Source organism: Vulpes vulpes, chromosome 8, assembly GCF_048418805.1.
Source record: "Vulpes vulpes isolate BD-2025 chromosome 8, VulVul3, whole genome shotgun sequence".
In the NCBI taxonomy this organism is placed as follows: domain Eukaryota; kingdom Metazoa; phylum Chordata; class Mammalia; order Carnivora; family Canidae; genus Vulpes; species Vulpes vulpes.
In genome coordinates, this window is record NC_132787.1 from 82743301 (window position 1) to 82765906 (window position 22606).

At 44.6% G+C, this 22606-nt stretch overlaps 1 protein-coding gene across 12 annotated transcripts in view; it reads right to left on the bottom strand.

Annotated features, from left to right (window-relative positions):
* Positions 1 to 22606, bottom strand: part of CRIM1 (cysteine rich transmembrane BMP regulator 1) — a 186843-nt gene that overhangs the window by 3473 nt on the left and 160764 nt on the right. For all 12 annotated transcript variants that reach the window (XM_072767305.1, XM_072767313.1, XM_072767304.1 and 9 more), the window contains 3 exons: positions 9762 to 9956; positions 3097 to 3219; positions 402 to 592 (listed from right to left, as the gene is read on the bottom strand). In XM_072767305.1, the coding sequence (XP_072623406.1) occupies positions 402 to 592; positions 3097 to 3219; positions 9762 to 9956 (509 nt within the window). The remainder of the gene's footprint in view (positions 1 to 401; positions 593 to 3096; positions 3220 to 9761; positions 9957 to 22606) is intronic.

A 22606-nucleotide genomic window follows, 5' to 3' on the forward strand; every position in this document is an offset into this window, starting at 1 on the left:
ACACTCTAGCTGTCTTGTTGCTCTTGCCCAAGTGTGGTCACCCTCTCTTTAGGATTTCTTTCCCAATTCTAAGCTGGTAGATCACTGAGTTTTAATTTCTAATATTAGCAATCAGTCCAGAAGTATTTCTTTTTTTGAAAACTTGAAATTGGATGTGTGGTGAGGTCAGGATTCATTAACCAATGGATGATGGCTAACTCATCCAGTGAGTGCTCCAGCCCCAGGCAAGTAATATGTATTGGGGTCGCTACAGCTTGCTATGCAATTTGAGGTCAAGACACCAAAGCAGAATTTTCACTGGCTAATAAAAAAGACATCAAGCAATTTAAGGGAATGGAAGCACACAAGCACAAGCCTTCCTCGTTTAGTCACACAAGGCACAAACTTTTTCAAGACTATACCTTAGTTGGTGTTCGATACCAGCAAAGCAGTGGTATCCACTGTTTCTTCTGATTGATGAACAGGAATGCTATTATAATCGAGAGGCCGATGATGATGGGAACCACAACCGAGGCAATGGAGTCCAGTGAAGAATCTTCGCCTGAATGCAGCCTGTTGTTATCTCTGTAATCTACCTGGAGGTGACCCATGTCTAGGAGGAAAACAGTTATAAGCACTTATTACCTAAACAAGAATTTTTAAGGATTATTTTAGTTACACTGCAAATAGAGCTCAAGAACTTGGTTTCATTTTTCATTTCTTCCTAATGCTTTCAGGCTAACCATGATTCAAGTGTAATGATCCAAAAAGCCCTCTTACGAGAGAGCAGAGCTCTTAGGGACGGATGTGAGACAGGGAAAATTAGGGTGAGAGAAGGTCAGCAACTGGGCAGGATGAAGGTGGTTCTAGCTAGCCAAGAAAACAAAATCGTTACGAGACTTTATAAAGTGACTAAAACTAGATTGCTGAAAGTATTAACATTAACCTATATGGTCTTTAAGATTCTGAAGCAGGAACATTAGCTTAGCTCCCTGCTTACCAGCAAACAGGAGAAGAGGACAAAGTATCCTCTTAGACTAACCCGAGTGACAGTGAAGACTAATCACTAGTGTAATAGTAAAAATGAAGCCAGAATCGAGAGTTTGGCCTTTTGGCTGATATTCTGGTTTCCTGAGCTCTAAGCAAAAATGCTTCCCTCTTCATAAACTTGTTGCAAACTCGCTAGACCTATTAATTTTCCTGCCTTAGTTAATATACTGCACAGGGGACAACATTTAAGAATGAAGGTCTTTCTGTTCCTTTAAATCATCATTCTTGCCAGGACTGTTGCAGAGATTGCAGGGTTAACTCTGTAACAATCAGGAGCACCTCCTGGAAGTTTCCTTACTTTTCTTTTAAATAAACCACTGTGGTCAGGTTGTCTAAATGTATCAAAAATCAGGTTAGTGAAACATGGAGGGATTACATAATCAAAAAGAGTTGCTCTTAAATTGTTCTGGAAACTCAGTTCATAGTAGTACAGCTTTGTGATATTAAGACTATCTATGGTTTTAAAATCAGATTTTTTAATAATAGGCTTTTTCTGTGTGTGGAGGGTTGGGGGCACAGGAAGGAGAAACTTCCTGGTCATTCCATCCATTGTAGATGGTAATACTTTATAGGAAGTTTAATTTTCATATAATTTCATATTTTCATTTTAATATATTTCATATTTTCATATTTAACAGCATCAAGACAAAAGCGAAAGGTCAAAATAACATCCTATTGATGAATTCAGGTTTTAAATACACAATGGATAAAGGAATGAACTTTTCTTACCACACTCCAAATGATATTGCAAATGATTTTAGGAGTATCATGTCATTACAAAGAAATTTAAAAGTAAATTAAGGAAAATCTTAGTGAAAGGAAAAGGAAGCTTCAACTGAAGTCTATTTACAAAATTCAGTCCTTAAGTTCTGTTCTGATGCAAAAAGGCCATAAAATTTAGCTTTGGGCTTCCCAGCAGCTAAAGCAAAAACGGAAACAAGTATCATCAAGATTCACAGTGTCTTCAACTTTAAAAATAATCTTACTTAGGAGAAGTATAAACTTTAATTAAAAATAATCTTACTTAGGAGAATATAAATTTTTCTGCTACTGACACATGAGGAAATTTCTCCTCAGCAACTTTGTAACAGATACTACATAATGCACAGGTCCTTAATGTATTGCAGTAAATAAGGCTGTTCTTATGACTAAAGCCCAGCATCTAGAACAGTGTGTGGCACGGAGTAGGCACTAATATTTACTGATTGGATGAATGCAAACGTAATGACAAAGCACAATTCAGTCACGGCAATTACACTAGTAGCCAAAACTCTGGGTCCAGGAATCTGGCTCTCTGGTTAAATGGCTTGATCTAAAGATTCAGAATATCTAGAGTAACAACAGACCCTTAGTCTCTCAAGCAATGAATACTGCTTCTCCCAAAAGAAATAATATGTGTATAGTAGTGATTTTGAGAATGTCCTTTGAGTAGACAGGAGGCAGTACTGAGTCATGGCTAAGACCTCTTGATTAAGGTGTCTACTTTTATAGAGGAGGCAATATTGCCAGGAACCCTGCCTTGCTTTATCACTTAACTACTGAGAGAAAGAATAAACATGCCTATTATACACAATTGAAAGGACAGAGCTGGGGGGAGGGGGGGAAGCATGGAATAAATCCGATGAGTGGAAAAATCAACACATGTAATAAATTGAACTCTCATGGAGAGAAAACAACCTGGAAGCAGAGGGTAACCTAATGCATAAATGCTTAGCCCAGAATCCACAGGGACTGAATAATTTATTACTTTCCTTACATACATACAAATACGAGAGCTGGCTTAGAAGTTCCAGATACCAAGCTTTTAGGACAAGGAACATATTTCTTTCCATCATCACTCAGTTTCTGAGCTTGTGGGGCCAGAAAGAGGCATTTTATCCAGTTACCTGCAGACTTATTTTATCATTCTGGGTTAACTGTGTTATAGCCAGGGAGGTCTTCCCTGGAGTGGTTACTTGAATTACTTGGGCCTGCCATTTAAAAAGATATCTAAAGGACATTAAAGAAAAATTTAAAAAATAGATCATATGTAAGACTACAGAGATCTCAGTTGACTTTGGCGCTTACCTCTGGGGAGATGGATGATGTCATTTTCACTTGGTGTAGGCCACAAGGGAACCTCCAGGTCGATGTCGCCACGGTGATTTGTTTTCTCAATGGGTATATTGGTTGGTTCTGGGACATACATTTCTAAAAGAAAGGCACATTTTTCATAAGAGCTGATGGAGGAGCTACTTATTGTGGACTTTTGTTTCCTCAATCCAAATGGATGGTGCATTCAATTCAGTACAATATGTCCTGGGACATGAAAAGATCCAGTTTCTGCATTTACATCATTACTGCTAGAGAACCACTACCTTTGCAAGTGTGGGAAACATGTCTTATGTAAAAGAGGGAGAGAAAGTTTTCTCCTCCACCAGGGTCAGAAGCTCTTTTTCATGTTGGTCCTGTAGTTCTGTGCAAGCTGATAGGGACTGGTTAGAATGGAAAGATTTCTTTTGCTTTCCATCAGCTAAATACTATACCTTAATAACGGCTTTTCTTTCCTCCATGAGTGTTGAATCATTTGTATAAAACATGTCATAGGAAGTGAAAAAGTAAAAGCATCTTGTGCTCTTTATGCATTTCTTAGCCAATTCCCCTCCAGTCCCTCCCCTAAATGGGAAGAGACTGTAGGCAGACCCCACGAGGTGCGGCCTGGTGGCCTGGCTCAAGTACTAAATGGCAACTTGGTTACCACTGGAACCATGTGGACTGGAAGATGACCCTCAGTAAACAGATTTCCATAATCTAACTTGATCATGTAGGCACTCTCATCAGTAAGATACTACAACATGAAACAAGACTAAGAATAATAATACTCTTTATCCCAAATATCAGGGTTTTTTTTTTTTTTCTTTTCTTTTTAAAGCTAAGTTCTAAAATGGACCAGTGAAAAAAGTTCAGAGTTTTCCCTGGTTCCTAGCAAATATATTATATATTCTTTCATCCAGCTAATAACCTTTTTAGAGAAATAATTCTTGAGAACCCCTATTTTCAAAAGGTGACACAAAAGTCTGCATCAATCATATATCTATTTTTGGCCAGTTTCTGGCATGTTATTAACTAACTTTCATAAGGTTACTCAACATTGGTAATACTAAGTATTCACTAGTGGCCTAATTTAGTCAAAAATAAGATACATAAAGTACAAGCTATAGGAGTTAAGACAACTAATAATCCTCTGCTCACAGTGATTGCTGCCTAACCCACGGTCCCCTGCCTTTCAAGAAGTGAACCACAAGATGAATTAGAGAGAAGGGGAAAATGAGAGGGAACAGAGTATCTGCTCTGCTTCCACTGTGTGTTAACGGAGTACCTGCCAGGGAAGAAAGAGAGGTTAAGTGAAGTACCCACGGTGACGAATCCAGGGACTGGCAGAGATGGCATTCAGATCCAGTTCCGTGATGCCACAGCCTGGCTCTTCTGGTGCCCCCGAGGAAAAAGTTATTTTGGCCTTCATCCCCGAGTCTTCTGCTTTCTTACTTAAATACAGCTGACCCTTCAACAACTTGGGTTTGAACTGTCTGGGTCTACTCAGATGTGGTCTTTTATCAGCACGGTATTGTATTTTCTTAATGATTTTCTTAATATTCTCTTTTCTCTAGCTTACTCTCTTTTAAGAATATAGTATATGACACATACACAAAGTATGTGTTAATCAGCTGTTTATGATACCGGTAAGGCTTCTGGTTAATAGTAGGCTACTACATGGTAGTTAAGTTTTTGCAGAGTCAAAAGTTATACTGGGATTTCTGAGTGTGCAGGACTGGCACCTCAGACATGGCAAGGGCTAGACACAGTTTCAAAAGGATACCTGAAAATTCCAGAATTAAAAAGAGAATTTACTGACAATATTATTTACTGAAGCAGGGACCTGGTGCAACCAGTGACTCTCAAACCTTCCTGTCTTATCTGAATCACCTAAAGACCTTATAAAATGTGTTGATTCTCACAGGGCCTGGTTCTGTAGGCCTACGGTGGGTGATCTGGGGTGGGTGTGTAGGCATGGTGTTTAGTTCACCCACTGAGAAACCCTGATTACGTGATAGGAATTTCTCAGAAGAGTTCGGAAAGAGAAGTGACCTTGATATGTAGGTGACCTCCTTCCATGCCACAGCAGCCCTGAGCACCTCCCCGTGAGGGTCCAGCACGCAGCATTGAACCTTCCCCGTCACAACAGGGGCCAACCTACCACTGGCATCAGGGAGCTCAGCAGAAAAGGCCAATGAGATCTATTCCACTGGACCTGGGAGCATCAACAGCTAAGCAGCCAAAGCCCCTTCCTGGATGCCCCCAGAGCTGGGATCGGTTCTTCTTCACCTCAGGGTTTTCCTGGGTGACAGCAGCAGAGCAGCAGTCTTGAAATCCTCGTGCCTCCCATCTGCACATGCGTAGATGCATGGGGCTGCAGGGGTCAAGTCCTGCTCTTGCAGGTGTTTGGAAAGGCTCTAGCAGGCAACAGTGGAAAAGGCAGAGGGTCTGCCCTAGATGAGGGGGGAGGCCTTAAAGAGTGATTGATTATATCACCCCATCCACAAACACTTCCTGAGCCCTTCATGGGCAACGTTTTGGGGAGGCGGCCACGAGCGAGACCCGTCCTGCCCTTGTGCTCTCCCACTGGCAGGTGCTCCTCACCGCTGAGCGGCTCCAGCCCGCCCTCGGTACTGTCTTCTCCATGAAACTCAGTACTAAAGTCTCAACTAAAGTCGACCTATACCTCCTCCTTTGTCACAAGATAGCCAGAGCTCTAGTTTGGTGCAGCTCCTGTGCCAGGACAGAGGGTCACTGCCTTTCGTGTGAACTCACAAGTGGCACAGTGTCTGAGTGGTTGTGCCAAAAAAAGAGAAGTCTTTCAGCAAAAAAAGACTTAGACAAACAAAAAGAAGTATGGGAGCTACTGTACTTCCATGCTTAGACCCAGGCCCTTCTGGCATTTACTTTAAGAGCCCCTGACAGCAGCTGGCATTGCTGACATGAAACTCCATCTGGGCAGGGCACATGGTCACAATTAAGAATTACTCCTGTGGTTGTATTTGATCTGAACTTCAGACGGACCCAAAACCACTTAGTGGGGAGATATTTTACTTTCAGAGGCATCCGGCCAATTGTAAGAGCCCCCTTCTTTAAAAATGTCCTTTCCTGGAATATGGGGGCAGGATGCTTGGGGCTCACAAGTTGAGGTACCATTTTTTTGGAGACAGAACCTGAAGTCAATGTAGGACCAGAACTCCCAAGGCTGCCAACGGGCTGCCAGCTGTCTGACTTCGGATAATCCACTAAACTTTCAGGAGCCTCAGTTTCTTCTGAATGGGACAAGTACTGACTGGCTAACCAGCTCACAGGTTTTGTACCCTTAACATAAGACAGCAGAGGGGGAAAAATGCTTTGTGAAGAGTGAAGCTATCCAGAACGGTAGTCGCTATGTGCCGAGGGCAGAGAGGGAGGTGGCATGCACTACCTAGATGAGAAATGGAAGCCTGGAACGCCAGTGAAGAACCTGCCTAAGATCACACAGTGAACCAGTGAGAGGACAGGACAGGAATCCACCTTCCTGGAAGGACACACTTCATCAAACGTAAGGTGGCAAAGCTCGACTGATTGCAAAGTTTGCTTAGAGAAAAGATGGAGAAGTGATTCATCAACAGTACATCAGAGGCAGAAAGGAGAGTTACAGGAATTGAGTTTCAATCCCACAGTAAATCCTAAGAAGTCACTGGAGAAATCTTTCATAATGTTAGCAATATATGCACTCTCCCAGACCTTCTTAACCTCACAAACTAAGGAGAGTGCCTCTTTACCTCTATTCCTAGCACCACCATATGGATTTGGGCCCTTGCTGTCTCACACCTGGGATATCTGCAATGTGAGGGACAGTCATCCTGGCCTCTCCCCCTGCGTTAGTCCCTCCTGCATATCACCTGTTAATCCTCCCCAAGCAACTACGTGACCGTGTCATTCTCCTGCTCAAAGATGAGCCTCCCTACTCCCAAAAAGCATCTACACTCTTCCTTTCACTCCAACAGAGACAGCCCAGCTGTCCTCAAGGTTGAGCTCGAATCCCGGGGGAGCCGCAGGCCACTCCGCCGACAGAAGTCTTACTTGGGAACCCCGTAGCAAGGGCGGATTCACCCCACCCCTTCTCTTTTGAAACCACTCTAATTAGACTTTGCTTCCACTGCTGTGCCAGAATGGTTCTTGTCAGGGCGACTGGGCCAATGCTAAATGCACAGCGATTAGTTTCCACGTCTCCAAGTGAGGATGCCTGACGGCTCCCCATCCACCCCCCATCCCTCCCCAGTTCTCCCTGGCTTCCGGTCACAGATCTCCATCTCCTCCATGTCACTGTGGCTCCTTCTCTGTTTTCTTTGCTGGTTCCCTCCTCCCCTCCCAGTCTCCCAAAGTTGGAGGGTCTCTGGGCTCAGTCCTGGCGGCTCTTCTCCATCACACTCACTCCCTGGGGGGCTCTCAGTCAATCCCAAGGCTTAAAAACCATTGGTGGCTGAGAAGTTCCAGTGCACAGATCCATTCCCAGTCTCTCCGGAACCCCAGTTTGCATACTTACTGTCTGCTCCCTCTCTCCACTTAGTGGAGATTCCCAAGTAAAACTGCTTCAAACCAAACTGACTTTACCCCATAGCCGTAAATCTCTGCTGTAGCCCGAACTCACTGAAGCCATCCACGCTTCTCCTTTCCTCTCTCCTCACATCTATTCAAATCCTACCGATTCTCTGTTTACAACAAAGGCTGAACCCAAGCACTTCTCCACCTCTAGAGCCACTGCCCAGGGCCAGGCCACTCCCGACTTCAGCCTGCATAACCGAGAAAGCCTCCGGTCGGTCTCTGCTTCCACTCTCACCCTCCACATCCATCACACAGCTTCCTTTCTTTGCCTCCAAAGTTCCTCTCCCACTCAGCAGAATCCTGCGATCCTGTGAGACCGCAGGTTTCCCCTCCCATGGCCTCTCTGCCTGCCTCGCTCTCCTGCTCACTGGGCCCGTCTGCACAGGCCTCCTGGCTGGCCTTGAACGTGCACAGCGTGTTCTCACGCTGGGGCTTTGCCCTGTCTGTACCCAAAGGGTTCTCCTCTTCCCTGTGAGTCCTCAATTCTTCGGGGTCTCATTATAAATGTCATCTGATCACAGTGAGGCCTTGCCAGATCATCCCGTGTAAAACAAAACCACCTGGGCCTTCTCCTTTGCCGCTTGTCTGGGGACACTTTCCTCGCCTCACCCCGGAGGCTCTTTGCCTTCCTTGTTTGCTGCCCGTCCCTCCCCACGAAAACATCAGCTTTGGGCAGACGGGCACTGTTTCCTTCTCTGCTGTCTCCTCAGGCCTAGAATGGTGCTGGCGTACAACAGGCACTAATGACTCTTTGTTGAATAAAAAGGTCAGGTCTCCCCATCTGTACCTCAGAAGCAATTGCCTGGGAAGGTGGGTCTGGAACTTGTGAGACACAGTTTTGTGGAGCAGACATGCTAACTCCCAGGAGAAATACAGGTCTTCCTTGTTCTTGGTGTCCCACTCAAGGATTTCATTTTCTCCCAGGTGTAGACAGAGTGATTACACGCACAGAGTGAACCTCTGACCCTCCATCTATACCTCACACAGGCCCACGGGATGAAACTAGGAAGAAGAGCACACAACTGAAGGCGCAGAAAAGGGTTCAGCCTCCTGACCTGGCAAAACATCCCCTCCTTCACAGGGATAAGCGGACATTTCCAGAAGTGCTCAATTAGGGCTGGTCTGCACAGCACCTACACAAAAGGTGAGTGAATGCAAACCATGAAACTCTTGGGGCTTGACTGACTATCCCATTTACAACCACACAGTAGGATGCACAGCTGGCACGAGCCCTGGCTTACCAGACGGCACGGAATAAGATTCTCTAACATAGTGCAACAAGGAAACACAAATACCAAGACGAAGATGGAAAGGATCCTGACTCTCTCCCAGAGTGTGCACTCTGCGGTCTGGACTGCTGGGGAGTCTGTTCAGGGCTGGAGGTCTGGACAGCTGCCTGCAGGCTCCCCTGCCAGGCTCGAGCCAACCTTGCTGGGATGAGGGGCAGAGGACTAGGGCATGAGCCACAGATATGGAAAGGAGGAGAAGGCCTGGTGCGGGGGGGGGGGGGGGGGTGCTCCATGGCTGGGCAGAGGGCTCTGGAGTGGGCAGCTGGGGACAGCCTGGGGATTACTGGGACTGAGGTACTGGACAAAGACTGAACAGAGCTGCAACCTTTATTTTATTTTATTTTTGAGCTGCATCCTTTAAAGGCAGCTCTTCCACTTTGGTTCTGATACGTATTCCCGTTGTGTAACATCTCTTAAGTGACTGCCTGTGGTGTCCGACCTTGGGCCATTTTCACCAGGCCAGCCCGGTGCTGTGCCACCCCTGTGCTGCCCAGACAGGGCAAGTGCCATCGAGAGCCTGTTACGTCTATCAGGCTGCACTGCCACCAACATTTAGAGAATGCAAATCGAAGAACCAGAGCAATCCTCGCAGGGAACCAAAGACAGGCACTCACGTTGTCACTCTCAAGATAGCCCCCAGCCCCCGAACCCATCTTTCAGGGAAGCCCTTGGCTGGGCGCACGCACTGCTCGGGCCTCACGAAGCAGTGGGGCAGCCTCTGAGTCTGCGGCACTCTCACGTGCCGTCACTACTACAGCTTGGCCACAGCGGCTGACATACCTGGACACATCGGGCAGCAACTGCCTTCCACGTTGATGGGCTCGACGCAGGGCAGAGGGGGGCAGCTGACGGTCGAGCAGAGGGTCTGGCCCTGCAGGCAGTAGCAGTGTGTGCAGCTGTCAATGTCCCAGCGCTCCTCGTCGGCGTAGGCCTTCCCACTGAAGTGGCACACCACCTTCTTCGGAATCGTGTCTTCTAGTGAAAAGAACAGCAAATGGTCGAGTCACTTGATGTGATGAAGCACAGAATCTCAACACATTGGGACAGAAAGGGGGACAGCTTTGCACAGACAAATGATTTAGGATTGCCAGATTGTGGTGAAGCTTTGGTCTCCCCTGTTCCCTACTGCCAGCTTCCTTGGCTCAGGAGAGGCTTCAGGGCTCTCCTCTTGTGGCCTGAACATGACCTAGGGCCATGGAGACTAACACCGGGCAGTGACTGTTGCACGCAGGTGGGAATGGGACCCACTGGGTAAGCATCACTGGGTCACCTTTGCAAAAAATACAAATTCAATCACATTGGGTGGCTGGTGAACATACTACAGGAATAAAACGCAAATACAAATAGGTAGAGACACGTTCAGAAGTTTTATGTGGAAAGAGATAAAAAGTCCAGCTGAATATATTTACAGAGCAGACTCCCGAAATTCCTACTTTCAGTTCATCTTTTTGTAAACGATTCAGAGTAGTAGGGAAGGACAGTGGTGTGCCACGGGGTACAAGTGTGTCTCCTGTGCCGCCCCAGATGCCGACAGAACCACTTCCTTCATTCTTCAGTGATGCTGGATGGATTTTCCCTCTTGTCAACAAAGGCATTTCTATTTTAGGAACAACCTCACTTTAGTTCAAACCATATTTCTAGCAAACAATGGTTTTTGACAAATATATATATATATGTATGTGTGCATATATATATATATATATATATATATATTTAAGATTTTATTTATTTTAGAGACAGACTGTGAGAGAGAGTTGGGGGAGGAGAGAGGGAGAGAGAGAATCTGAAGCAGACTGTGCTGAGTGTGGAGCTCAACATGGGGCTTGATCTCAGACACAAGATCATGACCTAAGCTGAAACCAAGAGTCAGACTCTTAACCACCTGAGCCACCTAGGTGCCTTGATAACACTATATTTTTAGAAGTTATTTTTATGTGTAAGAATTTATAACTTAAAATCCTCTGCTGTTCTTCCATCTCCAGTCTCTTGCCATCCTCATTTCCTCCTTCCCCCAACTTTTTTCTAGAAAGTTCTTTTCTCTTGGATTCAGTGCTGCCTCCTGGTTTACTCGAGCTTATTTATGAGTGGTCACATTTTTACAGCCAGTCCTTCTTCCTAGAGCTCAAGGACAGTGGCTCAGAGTGAGGTCCCAGTGGCCAGCTAAGATGGAGCCTACCAGTGGGGTAATGGGCAGCAGCACTTCCTCTTCACTGGACAGGCCAGTAACTGGATGACTCCTGCTCCCTGAGGAAATTCTATGCTCAGATTCCAAAGGCAGCTCCATGGATCCTAGGTTTTTTTTTTTTTTTTTTTTAAAGATTTTATTTATTTATTCATGAGACACACACACACACACACAGGCAGAGACATAGGCAGAGGGGGAAGCAGGCTCCCTGCAGAGAGCCTGATGTGGGACTCGATCCCGGGACTCCAGGATCATGCCCTGGGCCAAAGGCAGGCGCTAAACCGCTGAGCCACTCAGGGATCCCCAGATCACAGGTTTTTTATAATTAAAAAACTATAAAGGAATCTGGGAGGAAAGTTCCTTAGGAAAGGAGTGATATTAGAGGCTCAGGTTCTTCCTGGAAGGCATCTGGGAAGCTCTAACCAGAAACAGTGTTATTGCCTAGACTCAGAGGATGGAGCCTACGATGCCTGTGGGAGTGATGAGAAACGTGTGGGCATGAGGCGTCATGTTCTTCGAGCAACCCCAACCCACAGCCATATGCTCTGAGGTGGCTAGAGGCTGCTGTCTGTGTAGACCCAGCTCAAAGCTTCCCACTGAGCTTTTCCAGAGGTGCTGACAGAAATGTTCTCATCTGTTTTTGGTGTCCACGTTCTCTTCTTAACAATTACTCAAGCACAATGTGCCTTACTGAATGGTGCTGATAATGTTCCTATTCCTCTACTACGCTCTATTTCCACAGCTAAGTCTAGTTCACTGCGGAGTTCTGTAAGCAGGTGCAGGAAGGAATCTACATCAAGTGTTAGAACGCACAATCTCTCTGTTTCTCAACATTTCTTCATAGTTTCTCTTGCTGCCTGCGGTTCAACAAGAGATACTGAGCAATCACAGGAAGTTCTAGCTGTAAACAGAAATGCTTTCTCATTATATATGAAAAAACATACTCTGTTCTATTTCGGAATGTTCCATAGAAAGTCTTCTGGTGCAAAATGGTTAGGCTTAAAAATTGAACTGTAGGCTTTGAAACCAAACCCATGATAGAAGTTTCTGCTAGCCTGGAATCCTCAGGGGAGGCAACTTCATTAAGAGATCTCAAATGCACATGTCAAATGGCTCAGTAGAATCATTTAATGAACTCAATTCGAGTAATATTCTGACCTCCAGCCAACTTTTCATTGAGGACATTAGATTTGCCATCAAATCTAGAGTCTATTATGCAGAGAATTCTTTATGAAAGGAAACATCTCTTCATGAAGCAATATCACTGATTATATTTTACATAAACCTTGTAACAGCTCATATGATGGTCCAATATCATGGCATAAAATTTGAATAATGGATTACTATGCAAGGACTTTAGAAGAGAGAAGGTTAAACTCTTTGCCCATCTCGTCCAGCACTTTCTGTTGTGCTTTTCCTTCCAAAGACATCTCTGCCAGTCCTCTTAGAGAAAAGGAGCAAGGGAATGAACTCTAGGCATGAACTCAGGAAGGATGGGGACATCGTAAAAAGGGGTTCAAGTCAAGGCCAACCACTGGTCTGTATTTTCTCAGGACCTAGGCAAAGACACATCTTAAGTTATTTAATTAATCTACTCACATCTATGAGGCTAAAATTATCTGTGCAAAATTACATTGATATTAAGAATAATCATATGTTAAACCTTATAAAGACATCATTCGTTGATTATACAAATTCTACTAATCCATGGGGAAGAAGGCAGGACGGCGACCCTGAGCCAGCAGACGGCAGAGATGTGGTGGGACAGGCCTGGGGACTGGACTCCTCTCCACAGAACAACACAGTAACTGCTGCTTCTGTGACTTCAACGCAGAGCTGCATGGCACTAAGGGCAAAGAAACCACCTGCGGAGGAGCTGGGGGAGGCATTGCTCAGGACTCGATGTTCATGTTTTACTCTCAGGGATGAGAGAAGACAAGGAAGCTGGAGGGGGGAGGTATAACACACAGAAGACAGTGTGTCCAACAGCTTGTCATGTTGGAAGGGCAGTGAGAGTGTCAGGCTGTGGGTGTGTGTGTGTGTATGTGTGCGCATGCACACACGCACCACCCTGGAGATGGAGTTGGGGTCAGATGGTGAGAGGCCATGAGGGGCACCTTCGGGTTCCTTCTTATAGAGTAGGGGAGGGGCCTTACCAGCTTTGCTGGTAAGAGAACTCTGGAACAGGCCAACATGGAGGACTAGATGGGCAGATGACGTTGAGGATACTGTTCACAGGGATGTGACATGGGCTAGGTTAGGGCAGCGTGGATGGAGGTGGACAGGCAAGGCTAGATTTGAGAGATTTCTGAGAAACAGCTGTCAGGATGGATGCTGATGAAGAGGATGCACAAAGGCCAACCCTTCTCGCGCTGGAGGCCATGCAGAGGTAATTCCAACATATGAACCATTTTACTGCTTTGAGAAATAAACAGCTGGTGAGTCTGTGAGGGTCCTGGTCAGGCCTTATCAAACTCCTCCTGATAGGCCAGTGGATTAGTCAGAATGCAGTGATCAATCCTCCAACTCTTAGGCCTCTCTGTGTGAGCACAAGCAGGAAGCTGCTGATAGGACAGTCAATGTGGGGTGCAACAAGGTCAAAGAGGACAAATTTCAGTCACTGGGAGCTTACGTAGGAAAGCAGTGGAGCATGGGGGTTACCAGCAAAACTGGCAATACCCTTCCTACAACTCTACAGAGTTCATATCCTGTTGAGTCAATAATTCTTCTAGTAATCTATCCCAAGAAAATAATCAGAAAAGAACTAAAAGTAAGTGTTTCCTGGTGGATGTTCATCACAATATTATTTACAACTGCAAGAAGTTAGGGGAAAAATTGCTATCTAACAATAAGAGAATGTTTAAATGACTCCGTGCAATCATATGAGAGAATACAGGGCAGTTATTAAAATGTGTCACGTATAGCACAAGCCCAATCACGTAAAGAGGAAAATTAAAAACTGCCTAAAAAGAATGAAAAGGTTAACAGTAATTGTTAGAATCAGGTGAGTTTGTCTCACTATTTTTTTTTGCAATGAGTGTCAGTTACTTTTGGTAGGTAGGCAGCAATATATAAAATGGAAACACACACACAGCATGCCTTACCCACCTGACTCCCCAGCACCCCAAATACACACACATGAAAATAGTGAGGGTAAGAGGCTAACTGGAGCCTGGTGCTAAGCCCCTGGCCATGTGATGTGGTGCTTTCTGAATGCTACTAGCCCACTCTTAAGAATCTGAGCAGACTGGAAGAAAACTAAACCATGGAAGAAACACCAAAGATCAAATGCGAGCTACAGCAGGACAGTGTTCGTGTAACTACTGATCAGCAATTGTAGATCATTGCCTAAAAGAATATTTATAAAATGACATAAGAGAGTATGAATGACTTGGAGTTGACGGGTTCTTAGCCAAGAACTCTGAATATATATTGGGTGAAACTAAAGTTCCTTATTCGATTTTGTTACAAAAATAGATCTTTTCCTAAATTCAATGAAGATTAAGAATTCAAAGAATTAAGAATTAAGAATTCAAAGTGGCAAGGAAGACTGAGATACACTATGCTGGGAGCCCCCAGAGAGACACGGGAGCAGGTCCACGTAGTTGCTCAGAGAGCGAGTCAGACGGGTCCGACGTCTGGGGACTTCAGTGGTCGCAATAAAGCCATTCCCCTCAGGGAGTGGGCTGACTGACAGGACTGAATTTCCAGGTACTTCTGGAAATACTTCTAGTATCTCTCTTTTCCATTTAGGCTCTGCTCATCACAGATTATCTCAGAAGCATCTTGTCTTCAAGGTTATTTTCAACTAAATTAATCCCACCTTGAGATCAGGAAGTTTAAAAAACTGGAGGTGCCAGATTCATGGCAGCATTATTTACAATAGTCACGAGAGGGGAAACAACCTAACTATCCTTTAAGGGATGGATGGACAAAGAAGTTGTGTTATGTATATACAATGGAATATTATTCAGCCATAAAAATGAAAAAAAATCCTACCACTTGCAACAACATGGACGGACCCTTGAAGGTATTAGGCTAAGTGAAACAGAAAGACAAACACTACACGATCTCACTGAAATGTGGAATCTAAACCAACAAAACACCAAACTCACAGAAAAAGGGAGCAGACTTGTGGTTCCCAGAGGTAGGGTGGTACCTACTGGTAGTACCTTGCTGGTAGGAGTGGTACCTAATATGACCACTTTCGCAAGGTGGTCAAGAGGTACAAACTTCCCATTATAAGACGAATTAGCACTAGGGATGTAGTATACAACATGATGACCACAGTCAACACTGCTGTGGGACAGACAGAAAAGTTGTTAAGAGAATAGATTCTAAGAGTTCTCATCACAAGGAGAAAATTTCTTTTTTTTAAATTGCATCCATGAGATGACAGAGGTTACAATACATGTGACTCAAACCATCATGCTATATACCTTAAACTTATTATTTTTTTTTAGATTTGTTTGAGAAAGACAAGCATGCACACTTGAGGGGGGGGAGAGTGGGGAGGAGAGCAGGGGGGGAGGGAGGGAAGGAGGGGGCAGAGAGAGAGAGAGAGAGAGAGAGAGAGAGAAAGAGACTGAAGCAGATTCTGCACAGAGCATAGAGCTCGCTCAACCCAGGACTTGATTTCATAACCCTGAGATCACAACCTAAGCTGAAACCAAGAGTTAGATGCTTAACTGACTGTACCACCCAGGTAACTCTGTATGCCTTAGACTTTTACAGTGATGTATGTCAATTATTTCTCAATAGAACTGGAAAAAAATGGGTGTTGTGCTGGGTAGAGCATAGAGATAGATGCCAATCAACTGCTAGTTGGTAGCACTGCCTCAAAGGATGAGTCTCTCCTTGGAAGTGCCAAAGATGGAAAAGAAGGCCAGTGCCTCAAAAAGACCTTGTAAAGGCACTTGGTTGCAGGACGGAGGGACCTCAAGGTCTGCACAAAACTCTAAGCTAAGGTTGAAGTTCGCTATGCAGAGCTCAGTAAGGCAACAAGATCTAAGAGCTGAATGGCCAGCATTCTCATAGCTGACCATTTTAAAGACTGGAGCTCAGAGGAGACAGATGGTAGAGATAAGAGAAATGCCAGACGGTTCTGGAAGAGGGATCTAGGTGTCAAATATGGAGGAATCAAACAGCATCTGCTGATCAACCCTGGTGCCCCAGGCACTATGCTCAAGAACTCGATGCCATTCAGCCTCACAGACACCCTAAGAAGTAGGGCAGTCTATTCTACTCTTGGGGAGACTCAGGTTTACAGATGGGAAGTAACTTTATGTCACTAACTCATGAAGCGGTGGAGCTCACCTAATCCCCTGGCTCCATCGGACTGTAAGGCTTAGGTTCTCTACCACGAGCTTGACTTAATGGCTCCATCCCTTCCATCCCAGGGACACACAGAGCTGTTCTCACGTGGTCTCCAATGAGCCAGGGCCTCCCTGGAGAGTACACAACATCTTCAGGGAAGGCCAAGCTGGTTCCAACGTGCTGCCATGGGGTGAGCCATGGTTAGCTGTGGATGTATTACATCAGGACAGGCAGGTCAGAGGACTGGGCCTCTAATTCACGAGGACATCCATTTCAGAGACAGCAACAGAGAAATGCTTCCCCTGCCTGCTTGCAGGGAGTATTTCCTAGATATCTTCACATCTAATCAGTTTGAACTACACTATCAACACATTTCATAATGGTGAAGTCTGTTTCTTCAAACGTGCTTAAAAACAAAGCCATATTTAAGACTCTACTGAATTTTCCGGTGAAATAAATGGAGGATTCTTGGTTTTTGCATAGTCCTGACTAATCTTTTCCAGGCGCTATGTGGCCCAAATTAGTTAATTAGAGTTTGGTTAATGAGGCTTTATTTTTTTTTAAATTTTTATTTATTTATGATAGTCAGAGAGAGAGACTGAGAGGCAGAGACACAGGCAGAGGGAGAAGCAGGCTCCATGCACCGGGAGCCCGATGTGGGATTCGATCCCGGGTCTCCAGGATCGCGCCCTGGGCCAAAGGCAGGCGCCAAACCGCTGCGCCACCCAGGGATCCCTAATGAGGCTTTATTAAAATATTTCTGCTTTTGACTACACTGTACCTGAAAGGCAAAGATCTAAACAGAGGCCTGAAACCATGGAGTCATTTGGGCTCACTGATGGGTTTTGGTGTCTCTGATTTCTTACATGGTCTTTCTGTTGATACCACCTCGTTCCAGGGCACATGTGGATACATTTGAGAAAGCTGTCAGTTTTAGAAATGACTTAGTTTAGAGGGAGACACGGTGGCTGTTCTATGCAATTCGAGGTTCTAAGTAATAAAGTCACTGTGGTCTTTTGTGAGAAGGAGCAGAGGCTAACTGAAGGTACATACAGGAGCATTTTAAGTGTTCTGGCTGAAGAAGGATGTAGAAATAGAGACATGGGAACATCCAACTAAAAGTGGTCTACACGGATTATATTTGACTACAGAGTGGACTGTGTCATTTAATTTTGACTGTTCTATTTATCACTCTAACTGGTTTGTTTACACTGACAAGGACATTATTTTTATTCGTTGATACCTAATAATAGGAACTCCCATTTGTTGAATGCCGTCTATGTACCGGCCAGTGTGCTAAGTGATTTATATAAGGAGTCTGTTCCATTTGATCTCCACAGCCCAATGGAATGGGGTATTACCCCAATTCCACAGAAAACCGAGGCACAGGGAGATTACATGACTTGCCCAAGATGCACAGCTAGGAAGTCGCGAGGCCAGGACAGGAACCAATGTAGGTGAGGCTCCAGAGTTGCCACCCACCTTCTGCCCACCACGTACCCAGCAGAGTGACCTTGGGAAGGGCCACATCCTGGTGCCACACAAATGAACATGGTGATTACTAACTCTAAAAAATGAGTACTTAGAGTTTCTGCCCCTGGCGTTTGTTGGGGGTTAAGGCCTTCATCTTCAAAGGTAATCTACCCTTCAACTGACTGCATCATACATCTGGCACAGTCCTGTGAAGGAACACAGATAATGAAGTGGCTACTGAGGACTCATGGTCTTCCTTAGGCAAATCTCTAACATCTCTCTCGGAAGAAGAGGATTAGTGGAGAATGTTCCAAGAAAAACATGAGGTATGACACTAATATAATAAGGTTTATTTTTAGGACAAACACATCAGGAGTTATATATCCAAACAAATATGATCCCCTTCTAAGCAGTCACTGTAGAGGGCTATAAATGTATTCCCACAATACTGCCCTTGCTTCACACAGCTTTAGAATTTTCCTTTTGCAGAGGCATCCAAGTTTTGACACATGCAATGAAGATAGTTACTATTTTATGGCCACTCCTTGGTTTAGATCAGCTTCGGTATTTGGTTTCCTCAGCTCTGGCCTCTCTCATCCGTCAGACTGGCTTTAAACGACTTCTGGCCTCCTTCAGAAACAAAGTCCCCACTGCAGGATGGAGTCTGGCTTCCACAGTCATCACCAACAGCATGTCAGGAGCCCAGAGAGCTTGTGCGTGATGGCTCCCTCCAAGGAACTTTCTAACTCCGGGAGCACACAGACATGTTTTATCTTTTTTGGATTCAAATATAAGTAACACTGTTACACAGCATCCCGTATGACTATAGTAAAAGTACGACATGTCTTTCGGTGGTGGAATTTGGAGAACTCCATGTTTTTGTTTTCATTTTCCCTGTTTCTGGTTCACACAAAAGGGGAGGAAGAAGTGCAAGGTCTTGAAATGTTAACTCCTTCAAAGCTGACTTTTCCAACTGTTTAAACTTTGCCATCTTCTTTTCTTCTTTTGTTAAAGTGGGACTTGGCTTTTACTCTTGAGCTCTTTTACTAATTATACCATAAAGCCAACTAATAGCTGGGGAAACCCTAGAATCCACAGCTGTGCTGTTTTCTTCCTTCCTCTAGAAAGATCCAATTTAGTGTTTCAAATCACTGATGTGGTAGCTCCGGCTTTGCTTGGAATCTGACTACGATGAGGAATATACATTAGCCTCTGAAAAGGAAGAGTCTCAGACTTTTTCCCCTTTCCTCAGTGGAAGGATCTGAAAACAAAGATCCACTTGAACCTGCGCTACAGTTGGGCTCTTCAAATGCTGCCAGGAGACAACTTTCCTGTATAGATACTTTAGGTTCTAAATCTAGTTGTGGTGGTCATGAAGTCAAAGTGTCGGTGTGGGAGTCACTTCCTGAGAAGAAGGTAGGCAGCTATAGAAACAGCATCAGGTCTTTCAAATTTCCAGGGCACTATTTAGAGTCCTGAGAAGTAATCTGCTCTGGGATCCCAGAAGCCAAGAAGCTAAACACAGTTCTTATTCTCAGAATAAGTCCCACCACAAAATAATTCAATGCAGTACTGAAGGGGGTACTTGTCCTTTCTACACACAGTTGTGGACGGCACAGTCCTGAACACTGGAAATGCAGTGGTGCCCAAAGCAGGTGAGGTCTCTGCCTTGAGGAGACCCTCCTGGATCGGTAGGATCTCATCAGCTTTATAGGATTCCAGGTCCAGGCTCATGTGCTAAATCCTTTGGAAAGCCCTGCAAACTGCAGGCCCAGCTAACAGTGCTCTAATTCAATGCAGTTTCCTAAGTTTGAGGTCTGACGGACTTACAGAAAGCATTAGTGAGATCACTCAGGCAGGTGTGAGAAGGTACGAGGTATACTAATGGGTATCGAGGGACTCAGAAAAGGGGGTGACAAAGGCAGCCAAGAATGACCAGTGAAGCAGCTGACTCTGGGAAGTGTAGGGAAAGTACTTTCCAAAATTTTAGCTTATAAATTTAAAACTGCACTGCAGTGATCTTTCTCTAACTGCCCTAGAGGAATAAAATGCTACTATTATCTTATATTTTATCTTCTTTTAACAGATAAAATACCCAGATCCCTGGCCTGTTATCTCATCCTCATTTCTGTATCCCAAAGTTGGGCATGTGTTGGGCACAAACCCTATGTTTGGAGAAGAAATCAAATATATGTGCCTCCTGTTTAAGAAACCAGCTTTACTTTTGTTAATATAAAGAGGAGACAAACAGAAACTGCAACAAAGAAGGAATCTGAGCAATAATTCGCATGTCACCAACAGGTGCACAGACTCAAAGGCACAGATTAAGACTGATTTTCAATATGCTAGCCCACTGGACCTTTCTTGACTGGAGAAGAATGGAAAAGCGGATCTCAATTGAAGTCTTGCTAAAATCAAAGGGAGGTTAGCACAGACAATTGCAACGAGGCACAGATCTAATATACGTAGTATTCTATCAGCATGTGAGTAAAAGGTTTTTGGCTAAAAATGCAAAAAAATATTTATTGATTTAACTAAAAACTTGAGTACCTTGTAACTTCTAGCTTTTAATAAGTAAAACATCTGCTCTTAATTCATTTATATAGAAGGAGAAAACTGAGACAAATATTGCCATGCAGGCCAACTCCTACCTCTATATATAATGTCTCAAATACTTTGAAAGCAGATCTGGCCACCATTTTAAGACCTTTCTTGGAAGTCCATTTGTGCTTTATTTTGTTCTATTTCTTGGGGAGGGAGTCTAGGTGTATTTTAGAGACCAAAAAAACCTTTCAAGTTTCTTCAACATACTGGAAAAAGTAAGTAATAAAGTTACTAAAAAAAATACCTAAAAACTTTCCAGAGCTCCATGAAGCAGAAACCTCACCAAACTGGTAAACACGAGGACTTTGGTTGATTCCCACTGCACGAAAAAAGGACAGACTTTCTCAGTGGTAGGACTTAATCCATGCATTATGTGTATGTTATGGGTCAATTAAGCACTTCATATATGGAAGTTCAGGGAAATATTCCGTTTTCAACTTTAACTGAGGTCCCATCTCTTACAAGGCTGACAATCCTCCATGGAGATTATACACAGAAACCATTTTGGAAATATATAATGTATTCTAGAAGGGAGGCAGGTACAATGAAAGATGAGGGTGGCCTAAATGAGGAAAACAGAATACTTCCGTTAGGATAGATGTCATCTGTGGAACAGAGTACAGAATCTTATTAATAAAACCTGAGAGTGGAACCCACTGGATTCCCAGAGAAGGTTCCTGTCATCACAGCCTGTGTATGATTGGGAGTACCCCACCAGGGTCTGCCGCTGACTTCAGGCCTGATCGCATTTCCTCATCAGAAATGTAACCCTCTGTAGGGAGAAGGTCTTTCCCCAGTCACTAGACAAATAAGGGGTGAAAGGCATGTGCTAGTGGATCTCTTTGGAAACACCAGTGCCAGCCTCCCCTCTGTGCAACAGACCTCTTTAAAATCAGACTGTGTGCTGGAGCCCAAGGACAATGCCACTCAGGGGTTTAGCTGAAGTTAACCACAGAAACTGGAATACCTGTTTACATGGCTCGGGCCTGAAAGGGACATTGGGGTGTGAAGAGAAAGCAGTATATGGTGCGTACAGGATGAGGTGCTTCCCAGGGTGCAGAGAAGACCTGAACTGAAATCAAACACTGTACTTCTGTTGCGACAACCTGAAACCCATTCTGAAGTTAGCACGGTGCACAATGACCAGAATGTCTGTAGCTTTACGCCCCTGAAAGAGCACACAGAAAAGCGTCCCACTCCCCTTCCCTTCTACCTAAATCACTTCCGCACTATTTGGGACCACTGGGGTGGCAGTGTTGGGACCTCAGGAACCCAGAGCTCTGCAGAATGTGCAGGAAGGACCCTGGGGCTCCTCCTGATCACAGCATGCTCTGGTTACAGATGCCCTGGACTCTGGAGGAATCATGGCGGGTCATGCACTGCAAGTTCACGGACTCCTCAAATGGGACTAGCCTCCAAAGTAAACAGAACTAAAAGAGCTCCATTCTTTCTCCCTTGGTAACGTCCAGCGGTATGAAAGGACAGTAAAGCTCTGAGGTTTGGGTGCAGGGTGCTGCCCCAAGCCAGCTGTACTACAAAGCCTTAGAAAGCATGCTGTCTCTTCCTGGATCACAATGTGGTGATGAAAGCAGTGGTCGGCTATTCAAGCTAAGAGTGTGCAGCGTGAGGTACACTATGGAAGTATTATCTAAAATATTCTCATCCTCCAATAGCTCATCATCGGGATGCTATGTCCAGACCTTTTGCTCGCAGAGAGGCAGGTGCTGTATTCAAAGTGCGATACCAGAACCCATCTGACATGTGACCCAGATCAGCTGCACTCTGTGCTGGAAGAGCTGTCACTGAACTGAGCTGAGCCTCAATTCACATTGTGTTGACTAATATATTCACATATGTGCACCATGTCATTTACTGTTCATAGCATCTTAGTGAAGCAGAGAACAATATTACTGCCCCCATCTCATAGATGGGAAATTCAGCTAGGGTTTCTTATGTCACTGACACATAAAGCTAGAATGTACCCTTTGGCTCCAAAGTAAGCTCTCTTTCCAATACAGAGAAGTATTTAAGAAAACATACTGGAGAA